At 34.0% G+C, this 13,605-nt stretch overlaps 1 protein-coding gene across 1 annotated transcript in view; it reads left to right on the top strand.

Annotated features, from left to right (window-relative positions):
* Nucleotides 1-13,605, top strand: part of LIN54 (lin-54 DREAM MuvB core complex component) — a 63,625-nt gene that overhangs the window by 28,308 nt on the left and 21,712 nt on the right. Inside the window, exons 5-9 of the mRNA XM_051964089.1 lie at nucleotides 4,149-4,225; nucleotides 4,521-4,718; nucleotides 9,640-9,731; nucleotides 11,482-11,553; nucleotides 13,211-13,313. Coding sequence (XP_051820049.1) covers nucleotides 4,149-4,225; nucleotides 4,521-4,718; nucleotides 9,640-9,731; nucleotides 11,482-11,553; nucleotides 13,211-13,313 — 542 coding nt within the window. The remainder of the gene's footprint in view (nucleotides 1-4,148; nucleotides 4,226-4,520; nucleotides 4,719-9,639; nucleotides 9,732-11,481; nucleotides 11,554-13,210; nucleotides 13,314-13,605) is intronic.

Genomic DNA, 13,605 nt, shown 5'->3' with positions numbered 1-13,605 from the left:
TTTCTCTCCTAATTTGCTTATAATATTACCCTTCTTTATGCCTAGATCATGTGCCCATTTTGACCTTATTTTGGTATGGGGTGTGAGATGTAGGTCTATGCCGAGTTTTTGAGAGAATTATTTTCCGGTTTTCCTAGCAATTTTTGTGAAATAATGAGTTTTTATTCCAGAAGCTAGAGTTTTGGGGTTTATCAAATTACTATAGTCATTAATGATTGTGTCATGTGTATCCAATTTATTCTACTGATCTATCACTCTTATTTTTTAGCCACTATCATATGGTTTTATAATGGAGTATTAGGTCTGGTACTGCTAGGCCATCATTACCATTTGTAATTTTTTTCATCAATTTCATTTTTTTTCCCCATTAATTCCCTTGATTTTTGAGTTTTTGTTCTTCCAGATAAATTTTCCTATTATTTTTTTCTAGCTCTATAAAATACTTTTTTTGGCAGTTTGATTGGTATAACACTGAACAAGTAAACTAATTTGGGTAGAATTGTCATTTTTATTATTAGCTTGGCCTATCCATGAGCAATTGATATTTTTCCAGTTGTTTAGATCTGACTTTATTTGTGTGAAAATATTTGTGTTTTGTCATTATATTTTAACATACTTAACATGTATTGGCTTACCTATCATCTAGGGGGTAGAGGGAAGGAAGAAAAATTTGGAACAGAAGTTTTTGCAAGGGTCAATGTTGAAAAATTACCCATGTGTATGTTTTGTATATAAAAAGCTTTAATAAAACTTTAAAAAAGAAAAGAAAAGAGAGGAGACAGCAGTGCTCCAGGAAGGGTTGAGATAATTTTTCCATGAAATAAACTGAAAGGTCTCATTTAAAAAAAAAAAAAAGAAGAAGAAAATATTCGTGTTTTGTAATTGTATTGGCAGGTAGACACCCAAATATTTTATTTTTTCTACAATTATTTTAAATGAAATTTCTTTTTCTATCTCTTCCTGTTAGACTTCGTTAGTAACAGAAATGCTGATAATTTGTGTGGATTTATTTTATATCCTGCAACTTTGCTAAAGCTGTTAATTGGAGAAAGCTACTTTAAAAGATTCACCCCCAAAGAGTGTGGACTACAACATAGCATTTCTACTCCTTCTGTTATTGTCCACAGTTATTTTTTACCTTATTTCTAAATCCAATTTTTCTTGTGCAGCAAGATAACTGTATAAATATGTATACATATATTGTATTTAACATATACTTTAACATATTTAACATTTATTGGTCTACCTGCTATGTAGGGGAGGGGGTGGAGGGAAGGAAGGGAAAATTTGAAACAGAAGGTTTTGCAGCCTTCCCCATGCATATGTCTTGTAAATAAAAAGCTATGATAAAAATAAATAAAAAGATTCTTCTCCCCTCCGTTATTTTTTTTCTCCTTCAAATATTCTTTATGTTGGCTTGAAAGCTTTTAAATTTTATGAAATCAAAATTGTTTAAAACGTTGCTTTATCGACTTTGATCATGAACTCTTCCTTTATCCATCCAAAAAACAATTTTCCCCTTGATTTTCTAACTTATTTGTGATATTGCCACATATTTATATTTAAGCCCTGTATCTTTTTGGAGTTTATTTTGGTGGGCAATGTGAGATGTTGTTCCATACCTACTTTCTGCTAGTGTGCTTTCTCACTTTTCAGTTGTGTGTTGTGCATCACACAAAACCACTAGAATAAAAATTAGGAAAAAAAAATTTGCTCAGCAAGGTACTCTGATAGGTGTATAGTTTTTTGTTTTGTTTTGTCTTCAGTAGTGAGTTATTACCTCAATAGATGATACCTGTGGGTTCATCTAACATGAGGCTATTTGTGTTCTTTTTTTTTTTTTTTTTTTTTGGTTTGTTGTATGCCTTTTCTTTTTCACTGATCAGCCTTTCTTTCTTGACCAGTGCTAAGTTGTTTTGATGATTACTGCTTTTTAGCATAGTTTGAAATCTAATACTGCTAAGCCTCTTTCCTTTTTCTTCTGGGTTTGTGTACATCCCAATGTTTCATCATAAAAGCTGTGATTTTTTTCCTAGGATTTCCCCATCAATCCTCCAGGTAGTTCTTTCTTTTTTAGGCTTTAAAACCTGCTACCTCTTGTTTTATAATCCTGGCTGATCCTATCCAACCTTTTAATGTGAGTGTTGCAGAAGAGTTCTCTTCTTCCTTTTTTGTTCTTTCTTGCATTTCCTCACTTACTACCTTTATGTATTGTCTTTTTCTATTCTAATCTATTATCTATTTTGTATTGTTTTGTATAGAATATTGTCTATTCTATTCTTTATGTCTAATTTATCTATTATACTATTGTGAAATAATTCACAAATCTTTACTTTCCTCTTTGTGTTCTTAACTCCAGAGTAACAGGCACCCCCGCATTTAACATTTCTAAGAATAAGCCCTTTGTCTTTATTCAACAACCTATTCTTCATTCTGCCTTCCATTATTTAATAACAATTATAATAATACTTTGTTTAGCACTCTAAGTTTAGAAAAACATTTGTGTGTCCATTATATCATTTATTCCTCTAATCAAACTATTTTTACCTCTTTTTCTGATGAGGAACCTAAGGCTCAACTTAATTTGTCCATAGTGACACAACCACTGATGGTTAGAAGTGTGATTCATATCCTTGTCTCTCCTATTCACCTTTTTCTTAGCAACTCAGTGCCCCCCCCCTTTTTTTTTTTGCTAAGGTAATTGGGGTTAAGTGACTTGTCCAGGGTCACACAGCTAGGAAGTGTTAAGTGTCTGAGGCCAGATTTGAATTCAGGTCTTCCTGATTCAGAGCTGGTGCCCTAACCATTGTGCTGCCTAGCTGCTCCTGACAGGGCTGCCTCTTATGACAAAGGCATGACATTATATAATGTAATTATGGCATAGGGAAAGAGATGCTGCATTTGGAGTCAGAAAGGGGACTGAGACTGACTCCATGCTTGTGACATTCAATGGTTTCATAACTACCTCAGTAGTGAAAATAATCACTATGAGGATGATGATATAAGCACCCAAAGGGCCCATGTTTTTGGTAGGCTTTACAGTGTGGCTGTAATGCGCTGAGTGTAATTCTTAATTTCCATGCAGAATTAGTGCATTTTACTAAGTTTCTGACTTCCTTTGAAGGAGTGGCTTAGGCACAAAAGAACCTTGGCCCTCTATATTTTATTCTATTGGTACATGGGCATCTGTAGCTATAGAAACATCATCCAGGATGGTAGCTGCCTTGACAGCCACCTCCAGCATCTGAATAGTTCAGAAGAGTGCTCACAGACCTTTTTTTAAATATGATCATCTACAAACTTAAAAAAGGAAAAAAAAACTCTAATTGTAAAAATTTAAATACCCCAGACTATGTGAATAATACTGTGCTCTTTCTGGAGGCCATGGTTTAGAAATAAGTTGTGCCTCCACATACTGTAAAAACACATTGGAGTCTTTATTGAGAAGAGTCAGCAATGCTCTTTTTCCTGTGAAAATTGATATAAGAGAATAAGCAGTGGGTTTAAAATATATTCTTTGGACAGGTAAGATAAAATAGTATAGATATATTTAATTTAGCCCATTTGAAAATGGTCCTCTTAAGTGGAACCATTAATAGAACAGTAGGCTTGAAATCAGGATGACTTGGCTTTCTGAATTCAAATCTGGCCTCAGATACTTACTAGCTACGTGATCCTGGGCAAGTTACTTTACCCTGTTTGTCTTAGTTTCCTCATCTGTAAAATGAGCTGGACAAGGAAATGGCAAACCACTCCCTTATCTATATCAAGAAAACCCTAAATAGGGACATAATATAACACAACAACAAAAGGCAATCCTATACAGAAATTTTAAAAGATCTATTAGTCTAAAGTTATGGCAGTTATGTTAATAGCAATTAAAGTTGTAGCAGAATGGATTGGTGACTTAAAACATGATTTGGGACCAAAAAAGAGTTCTGGAAACTTTTCTGAGTATAATGTCAAAGTTAATAGGATATTCCCAAGTGATCTTCAAAAATGTTATCTTTAAATAATGGATATCACTGTTTGAGCAGAATTATAATTTCATTTAGGAAAAATTCTATTTTGTGATAAAACTTTTGTAAAGAGTTTAACAGTATTTTATAGTAAAAGAAATAACTCCTGTTTTGTATTTTTATTTTTAGCAGCAAAACCAGTAGTGGTTAATACAGCCCCTGTTCGGATGTCAGTTCCAATTGTTCCAGCACAAACTGTCAAACAAGTATGTATTTTATGATATTTTTTGATCCGCCTAAAATGTTGTTTTAATGTCATACCTGCATCTCTAATTTTTTAAGAATGAATGGCTTTGGCACATAACACCTTCTGACTTTGGATAAATTATTTATGTTGAGTGCCTCAGTTTTCTCATATGTAAAATGAAGTCTGGGGGATAGTTGGCCTAATTCATTTCTAATTTTGTGACGATTAATAATTGCCCCCTAGATTCTTATTGATTTGAAGAGTGCTTTTAAAAAGTTCATTAAATTTAATGTGTTTTTTTTCCTTCTTTTCAGGTTGTTCCCAAACCAATCAGTACAAGCTCACAGATAGTTACAACTAGCCAACCCCAACAACGGCTTATTATGCCAGCCACACCACTGCCACAAATTCAGCCGAACCTCACCAACCTCCCCCCAGGGACTGTTCTTGCACCAGCCCCTGGGACAGGCAATGTGGGGTATGCCGTCCTTCCAGCCCAATATGTCACTCAGGTATGTTGAAGAAATTTAGCCATTTTGATCCTTGGATGGATCCGTGATCTTACCAGGGAAGTATTCCCTGTAATGCTGCAACCCTGTCCTCTCCTCCCACACAATCCTTGCCCGTAACCATAAATGTGGGGATAACCCATGTGCTAATAGTCTTGTACAGATGTCTTAACATTAGTTGAATATCAGTAGAACATGTAGACTGCTTCCCAGTTATCCCTCAAGATCACTACATGACTGCCCTGATCTTTCCCATTCACACACCTTCCCTTCCCTCCTTCCATGTTAGCATTGTAATTCAGACTGTCCCCTACGTTTCCCTAGGTTGTGGTAAACAACCTTCTAACTGATCTCCCCAGCTCAGATCTCTCCCTTTTTCTAGAACTCCTCTCATTCGCTCTGCCGAAGCAATTTTCATCAAGCAAAGGTCTGACCATCCTTAACTCAGCAAATTTGTCTCTTAAATCAGTTATAAACTCCTCTTCACAACCTCTATCTCCCATCTCTAGGCCTTTGCACTGGCCATTCACCATGCCTGGCATGCCTTCACCTCCTTTCCTGGGCCTTATAGAATCCTTTTCTTACTCTAAGATGAAGCTCAGGAACGATCCTCTCCATGAATCCCTTCCTGATCCCGGTCCCCCTCCCCTCCCCCCTCCCCCCCCCAAGTGCTAGTGTCCTTCCTCCTGGATTATCTTGTAATTATCCATTTTGTCTGCACTTCAATTTATTCACTTTATGTTTATGTTGGATCTATTTTTATATGTTTATTCTCCCTAATTTAGAAATTAAGCTCATTGCTGATAGGAATTGCTTCAGTCTTTGTATTTATGTCTCTAGCACCTAGTATCATAGTTCTTTGTATGTTATAATAAATACTTGCTTTTTAAAAAAAAAAACTCTTGTTCAGCATGATGCCTAGTTTTAAAGAGAAGATAGATAAAGAAAAGATTAGAAAATCTGTGGAGGATTTAATTTTCCAGTCTTTTAGGGGGTATACAATTTCCAAGTCCTTGGAAGTAAACTTTTGGGGACTATTATCAAACATCTTACTAGTTCTAACTTTACTAATACACATGTAAAGGCAGCAGACAATAGTAGGTAAAGGGCTAGACTCGTATATAGAGTGACCTGGGACTTTAGGGAGGTTATTCACCAATGCATGTGCTTCTTCTCCCTCCCATTAGTGGGGGTTGGGTGGATCAGTAAAGTTAACCAAACTTTACATTTGGTGATGATTTCATTGGCGTAAAGAAATTGCTTCTAATGAATGCCGCTCTTTTGCTCTGGGAAATATGGTATTCCACAACCTGTAGTCCTTCAGTGTAATAGCAGCAAGATCTTTCTTATGTAATCCTTATTGTAGCTCCATGATATTAAAAAAAAGTTTGTCTTATTCCTTCCAATATTTTCTCCTTAACCTGGGATCTTTGAAACTTGGCTATGATGTTCCTGTAAGTTTCTTCCTGGATTTGTTCCAGGTAGTGATCACTAGATTTTTTTCTATTTCTTTTTTGTCTTTGTTCTAGAACTTTAGGTCAATTTTCCTTGATAATGTCTTGTAATATTGTATCAAGATAATTTTTTATCATAATTTTCAGTCTATTCTTTTTATTATTTCTCCTTTATCTGTTCACCAGATCAATTGTTTTTCTGATATTTCACATTCTCTTTTGATTTTGTTTTATTATTTATTTGTGTTTAAAAAGTCCAATTATAATATTTTAAGGAATTATTTTCTTTCTAAGCTTTTGGTTCTCTAAGTTGGTTGACTTTCATAATTTTCTTGAATTGCTTTCATCAAAAACATTTTTTTTCCTCAGTCTGTTTTTTTTTTAAGTTCAAGAAATTGTTTTTGTGATTGGTCCCATTTGACATTTTTCATTGAAAAAGGGGTGACATTTTTTGCTCCATTATCTTCCTCTGACTCTGAACCCTGATCTATTCTATCTCCATAGTAGCTAATTGTGGTTGGGTTCTTTTCCCTTAGCTAATACTGTTTCCCCTCCCTCCCAAATATTTATTTATTTATTTTAGTAGCCATTGGTCTCATCAAGTTCTGATCCCGAGATATGGGACCAGAACCTCAGTCCTTCTTTCTCTTATTTTCTGTGGGCTGTCGTAGGGCTTAACCTTAGGCTCTCCTTTCCACTCTTAAGCCACAGCTGGAGCCCCCAGACATGCTGTCCTACATAAGCTTTTATTCCCTGCCTTCTCTCTGGTGGTTGTAAGCTATACAGTTATCCTCTTTTTGCTGAGACTGAAACCAGGGGCTCTGCTCACCTGCTAGTACCCACAGTCAGGAGGGTTCCTGCATTTACCCGCATTTAGGTGTGTGTTAGTTTCTTAGATTGTCTTAGGAGAAGAACTGCTTTACCTTGACTTTTGTTTATTTCCACTGCTCTACATTCTGTTTGAGATAATGTTCTTTCTTTTTCTGTGGAGGAAATTTAGAGAGCCCAAAGTTTTCTGACTCACTCAACAAAATTCCTAGAATCCTCTCAGGGCAACATTTATTTTGCAAGAGAAAGAAGGTGGGAGATGGTAGATACTGTCACAAAGAACAGAGAAGTATTAAACTGTATGAACCATTTAAAGAAAGCTTGTCAAAAGACTCATTTAAGTAAAGATACCCTGAGGACATACAATATTTAGATGGAAAGAAAACAAGAAATTTAACAAAAGATGTGGGGAGTGATTTGTAAAGATTTTTATAATAAAATTAAAACACTCAAGGATTGTAAAAATTCCACTTTTATGCTCTTAACATGACATGTGCTTATAAAGGAGGTAGACATGGCCTTGAAAAGAATAAGGATTGGAAAAGCAGTTGTGCTCTGCTACAATACTCAGAAGAGATGCTTCCTGGAGGGAATTATCCATTTTCCATTATTAGCTCTGCTTGGTTTTGATTCCACAAAACCTCAAGCTTCCCCCAGATAAACTGATCACAAAATCTCATTACCTTGCACATTGATTCAGGTTTTCATACTCAACACCTTTTCAAATCCCTACTTGCCTCTCTTGTTGAAGGTCTGGAGAGTGGAGCAGTAAACTCCTCCCAAAGCCTTACTTTCTGGGGGGGCCGATAAATCTCAGAACTTTCCAGAGAACTCCATTTTTCATCAGCAGCATCATGCTCTCTGGTGGCTTAGGCACAGTGTCTGGCACATAGTAAGTGCTTAACAGTTATTGAAATGGATTGCATTGAATTGGAGGCAACAAAATTATGAGGTCATTGAAGAATTGATTCTCCCTGTAAAAAAGAGGGAGATACTAAAAGTGACCAAGAGAACCAGCCTATATAGTTATCCCTTCTATATTGCAACTTTTCCCATTGAAATTTCTATATATCATGAGTTAGCATTAGAAACTAAATGGGAATTTTGGGGGGAGTTTTGCAGAATCTGCAGAAGACACAAAAGGTTTAGAAACTCAGAAATGCATAAAATATAGTATTATATAATATCAACATATTTTATCTTTTAATACCATAATAATTCATACTTCTTTGGTTTGGAAGGAGGACCAAAAAGTTTTATTCAGATTTTCCAGATTGTGAGAGTACCATGCTCCTAATCTCTACATGCAGCGTGGAAGGGATAATTGTACCAAATTTTTCAGTCTGTGAAATTTTAACTAAATCTCTACATTCATCAACAGTATTCTTGGTGAAGGTAAAAGTAATATACTTTAAAAAGAGTACCTTTATACCATCATATAGTTCACTAAGAAATAGAGTACCAGATCCTACTATATTATTGTTTATTTTGATTTATAGGCTTGTATTGGGAACTGCCTTCAAGGCTCTCAAACACAGATTGATATCACATTCCATACTTGCATTACACTTTAAAATTGAAGATAAAATAACAGCTTTATTACACTCTCTAAGTGATATTAAGCAAGGCATAAAACAGAAAGACATGCTTTCCACAGATGTTTAACCTGTCTTGGAAAAGAGCTAGGACAATATCTAAACTGAGAAGCAATCCCCTATAGATGATATTTTTCAGATAATTCTGGTAACATTAACCATTTCCTTGTTGAATCACCATTTAGAACCTAACTATATCTACCTAGGAAAATCCAAGTAGAAGAAGAATGCCTATTATCTAGAAAATCAGATAGACACCATACAGAATTTAATACATTTTTTAGATGGACAGTGCAAGTAAACAATAACTTAGGTCCAGGATATTGCATAATTGTTCTAATGACCCCAGATTTCTCCCTGATACATTATGACATCCTTTTATGACCCTTATTTTTCTGGAGTTATTCTGTTACTGTAAGATATATAACACTAAAGTCTTCAGTGAAGGGAAAATGAGTATCAGGCCAAGGGCAAAGAAGAGCATATATCGGCTTTGAGCAGGCTAGAATATGTTTGTTTGTTTGTTTGTTTTGTGAGGCAGTTGGGGTTAAGTGATTTGCCCCACACAGTTGGGTCACATAGTTGGGAAGCATTAAATATCTGAGGTCAAATTTGAACTCAGGTCCTCCTGACTTCAGGGCCAATAAACTACCCACTGGACTGTTCCTGGAAGACATTATAAATAGAGCATCATATTGCAAAAGCAGACGAAAGGCTATATCTAAGAAATGTATGTGTGAAAAAGGTGGGCTCATCATTTGGTTAGAGGGAGGGATAAAACAGATGGTGTTTTTGCCCCTTTGGTGTCTTATGATGTCAGGAGAAATTGGAGTAGTTCCCCAGCATGTTGTATATGGGGAGACTCCTCTGGCAAGTTAATGGGAGTCCAAGGAAAGAAGAGCAAGAGTTGTACTAAATGGGTTGTGGTCAACATCACTGGAGTGAAAACCCTGTATCACTAAGATCAGGACTCCACTTGAATATTTAATCTTCTTAATGAATTCATTGTCTATTTTTATGAGTTTGACAAAAATCTTATTTTGTTAGTTACAGCAATCTTCATATGTGTCTATAGCAAGCAACACTAGTTTTACTGGGACATCTAGTATACAGACCCAGGCAAGACTTCCATTCAATGGGTGAGTATCCTGAAAATTATTTTACGTTAACTTTAGTATCTTTTTGATTTATCAAGATTTATCTGTTTGAGGTGGAATACAAGCATTTAATAAGCATTTACTCTGTGCCAGGCAATTGTACTTAGAAATTTGTGAATTAGAAAATTGTGCAAAGGAAGTTAGAAAAAGTATGTAGTGGGTGGATAGAATATTGGGAATTGAGATCTAAAATGTCTATATTTCATAACATGAAAAACCCACAAATTTTTGAGCCATTGTTTGCTGTGTTACTATGTCACTAATTAGGGTAGGAGTTGTCTAGGTTATCTCGGATTTACTTCTATAGCAAGTTTATTGTTTCCTACTGGAGATAGAAATTTTCTAATGGCATCCAACCTTTCTAATAAATTCTTGTCGTTTACTTTTTAGGGATTATATATCCCTATAATATACTTGTTTAATAGTTTCATATGCCCTTTTCAGTTAGTAAGGTTTTCCAATATGCTATCAAAAAAGAAAAGCAACTCTTCTTGCAGAATAAATCTAACTTTGGATATTTTCAAACCTTTAGAAGAAAGGTTTCATGATTCTAAATTTGATTTCTTTCCCTTTGGCCAGTCTTCAGAACTCTTTTTCTTTGGGTTTTTCATTTTCTTTTTCTTTTTTTAATAGTATTTTATTTTTTAATTTAATTTTATTTAAATTTAATAATTTAATTTAAATTTAATTTTTAACATTCATCTTTGCAAAACCTTGTGTTTCAAATTTTTCTCCCTCTCCTTTCTTCCCAAGTCATCAAGCAACCCAATATAGGTTAATTCATCTAAACATATTTTCATATTAATGTGCAATTCTTCTAAACATATTTTCATATTAATCATGCCGTGCACACACACACACACAAAAATCAAATCAAAAGAGGGAAAAAACACAAAAAAGGGGAAAAACCCAAGTAACAACAATCAAAAAAAAAAAAGGTGAAAATATTATGCTTTGATCAACATTCAGTCTCCACAGTTCTCTGGGTCTATTGGAATTGCCTTGAATCACATTCTTCATTTTTTATAAAGAGTCACTGAGTACTTCCTTTGATCAAGGACCAGTTTTAAAGTCTAGTGATACTAAAAAATAAGACACGCTTATTTCTAACCTAAGAGTTAGGTTAAAAATTGCTGATCATGAGTTGGAGAACACCATACCTGGGTCTATCCTCATTTTTAAAAAGAGAATGCTCTTATGGGATCTGAATTTTGTCTTTTCACTAGCTATATACAATATAGTCAGCTCTATATTCTAGAGGATCCCTATAATCATTAGGCCTTATTTTAGTTCTGTAAAAGAAAAGATAAGAAAAAAATCCAGAAACACTAATGTTTAAAGATTATTTTGCCAAGGTTGCCTAATCTCACAGATTAATGATAATATGATAAATCAAATTGTTCTTTCTTCATTGGATTGTTTTATTAAGATTGCTTAAATGATATATACACATACAAGTATACTTCAGTGATGTTTGATATTTTTGTTGTTGTGGACATTCTCTGCTGTTTATTCAGTGGTTTTTGAGAGTTGTTGAGGAAAGTTTATTTTTCTTTTGCCATACTGAACCTCAGTGAATTTAGCTCCACTGTTTCTTTTATAACAAACAAATAAATGTCTTCCTTTATCCCTTTTCATCTTTGAAGGATATATTAGAGTTTATGCTTCCCATTATTGCCTTTAGTAATTCTGGGCAATAAGTATAATAAACTATTTAACATTTATTATTTAGGATAATCTCATCAGAGTCTGCAAATCGACCCAGAAAGCCCTGCAACTGTACAAAGTCACTCTGTTTGAAATTGTAAGTATGTATAAATAAATTTGGGGATGGAGTTGGGAGGGCTGTGTTTGAAAATCAATATTTTCATTTGAAGCAATCATAAAAGTTTCCTAAAATTCTTCTAAAAAATAATTTTTAGTGCCATTGTTATATAAACTTCTTATACTTTTTCTTATGCATAAGTGTGGTGAGGGTAATTTTTGTAATTTTGCCAGTAAATGAAATTGTCGTGTGAATGATTTTCATTTACTAAAATTTGTAATTATTATAATAATATTAACATTTACATAGTGTTTTACAATTTGCAAAATACTTTACATATATTATCTCATTGGTTCTAACAACAGTCCTTTGAAATAAGTGTTACTCTTGATTTTACAGATGAAGAAATAGAGATAGAGACAGTTAAGTTATTTACCCATTTCCACACAACTCCCAAGTAATTGTGGCTCGATTTATACCCAGGTCCTTCTTGACTTTCAAAAATCCAGAATTCTGTTTCCTATTTTGTATTGCTTTCCAATTATTTGGCACCAAATAATTAAAGAAATTGTTTTCTGTACAGTACAGTAAGAAGCAGTGCACCAATCTTAAGTAAAGCTCAGTACCCTAAATTTGATTAGTTTTTCCAAAAATAATTTCTTAGCAGCTTTCAGTGATGGATTGATCTGGTTGTAATAGGGCTTCTTAAATATTTTCCACTTGTGACCCCTTTTTGCCCAAGAAATTTTTACATGATCCCAGGTGTATGGTATATAAAATAGGTTACAAATCAAACACTTGCTGATAATAAGTGATGATTTCATGACCCTAACATTTAGTTATGAGATCCCATATGGTTTAAGAAACTGGGGCATCCTGTGTGCCAAGTGTATCTTCTCTGCTTCTCCCTACACAAAGTGGGACAGCCTCTCTCTAAAGTAAATATTTATTAGAAACATGTTGGTAGTTAAAAGACTAAAAAGTACTTTTACAAAACCTCATTCAAGTAACTATGACAACTTAAAATATACATTTCCAGAAGCTGCAGAAAATGGTACCAAATTTACTTGGAAGTCATCTATCCAAGAAGTTGGCATAGAAGGGATTTGTCTTCTACTTATTTTTTTTCCCTAACATTTTCTCAAGTGAAATGATAAGACAGGAGATTTTTCTTTCTACTTAATGTGACCAAGAGAAGAAGTGAAAAGAGCCTAATTGAAGAGCTACAGAGCTTCCTCTTTTGATCTGATAGTAATAGGAGCCAGAGGCTACTTGTTCTAAGGAGCCGGTCCTCTGGAAAGGTTACAAATTCTTCTTTGTGTTGAAATAGGCACAGAAGTTTATTTGAAGATTGTAAGTCATACTCTTGCTTCTAATTCTTTATAAAAACTTGCTGATAATACACAAGCAATATTGAGCTTAAAGAGCACAGTTGGATCTGCTCTTAGGCCAGCTTCAGAATTTGAGATGATTAATCTTGTGTTGTAAGCACTTGGCTGAACTGAGTTACTGCACCAGAATTCCATCAGCTTTGATGGTTAACTAGCTTTTGTGGTTTGAGTATATGATAAGTGCTTAATTAATGCTAATTCATTAACAAACAGTTATAAATATTTAACATTTATGTCTGAATTATTAAATTATTTCAGTTGTAATCAAATTACAATAAATTCATGGGTTATATTTTATTTTTTAGATACTGTGATTGCTTTGCAAATGGTGAGTTCTGCAACAACTGCAATTGCAATAATTGTTTTAATAACTTGGAACATGAAAATGAAAGGCAAAAAGCAATAAAGGTGATTATTTTTTTATTTCATTAAAATTCAAAAACAGTTCTGATTTTATTTTTTATAATGGAAGCCTTTAACCTATAATTGACAATCTATAAGCATGTATCAACAAAAAACAACTGGAAATGTCTACATGTAAAATAATCACTTTACCTAAACTGAAATTGTACTGTAGTTCTGAGATTCAGAATTAAAAGATGGATTTTAGATGACATTGTGATGTGGGAGATATTATTTTAAAGTTTTTTAAACCACAGTCATTACACTGTTTTAAAATGATTTTTTATTGATAAAATTG

Source organism: Antechinus flavipes, chromosome 6 (genome assembly GCF_016432865.1).
Source record: "Antechinus flavipes isolate AdamAnt ecotype Samford, QLD, Australia chromosome 6, AdamAnt_v2, whole genome shotgun sequence".
NCBI lineage: Eukaryota > Metazoa > Chordata > Mammalia > Dasyuromorphia > Dasyuridae > Antechinus > Antechinus flavipes.
The sequence above is the reverse complement of the archived record's forward strand: the minus strand, read 5'-3'. Positions and strand labels throughout refer to the sequence as shown.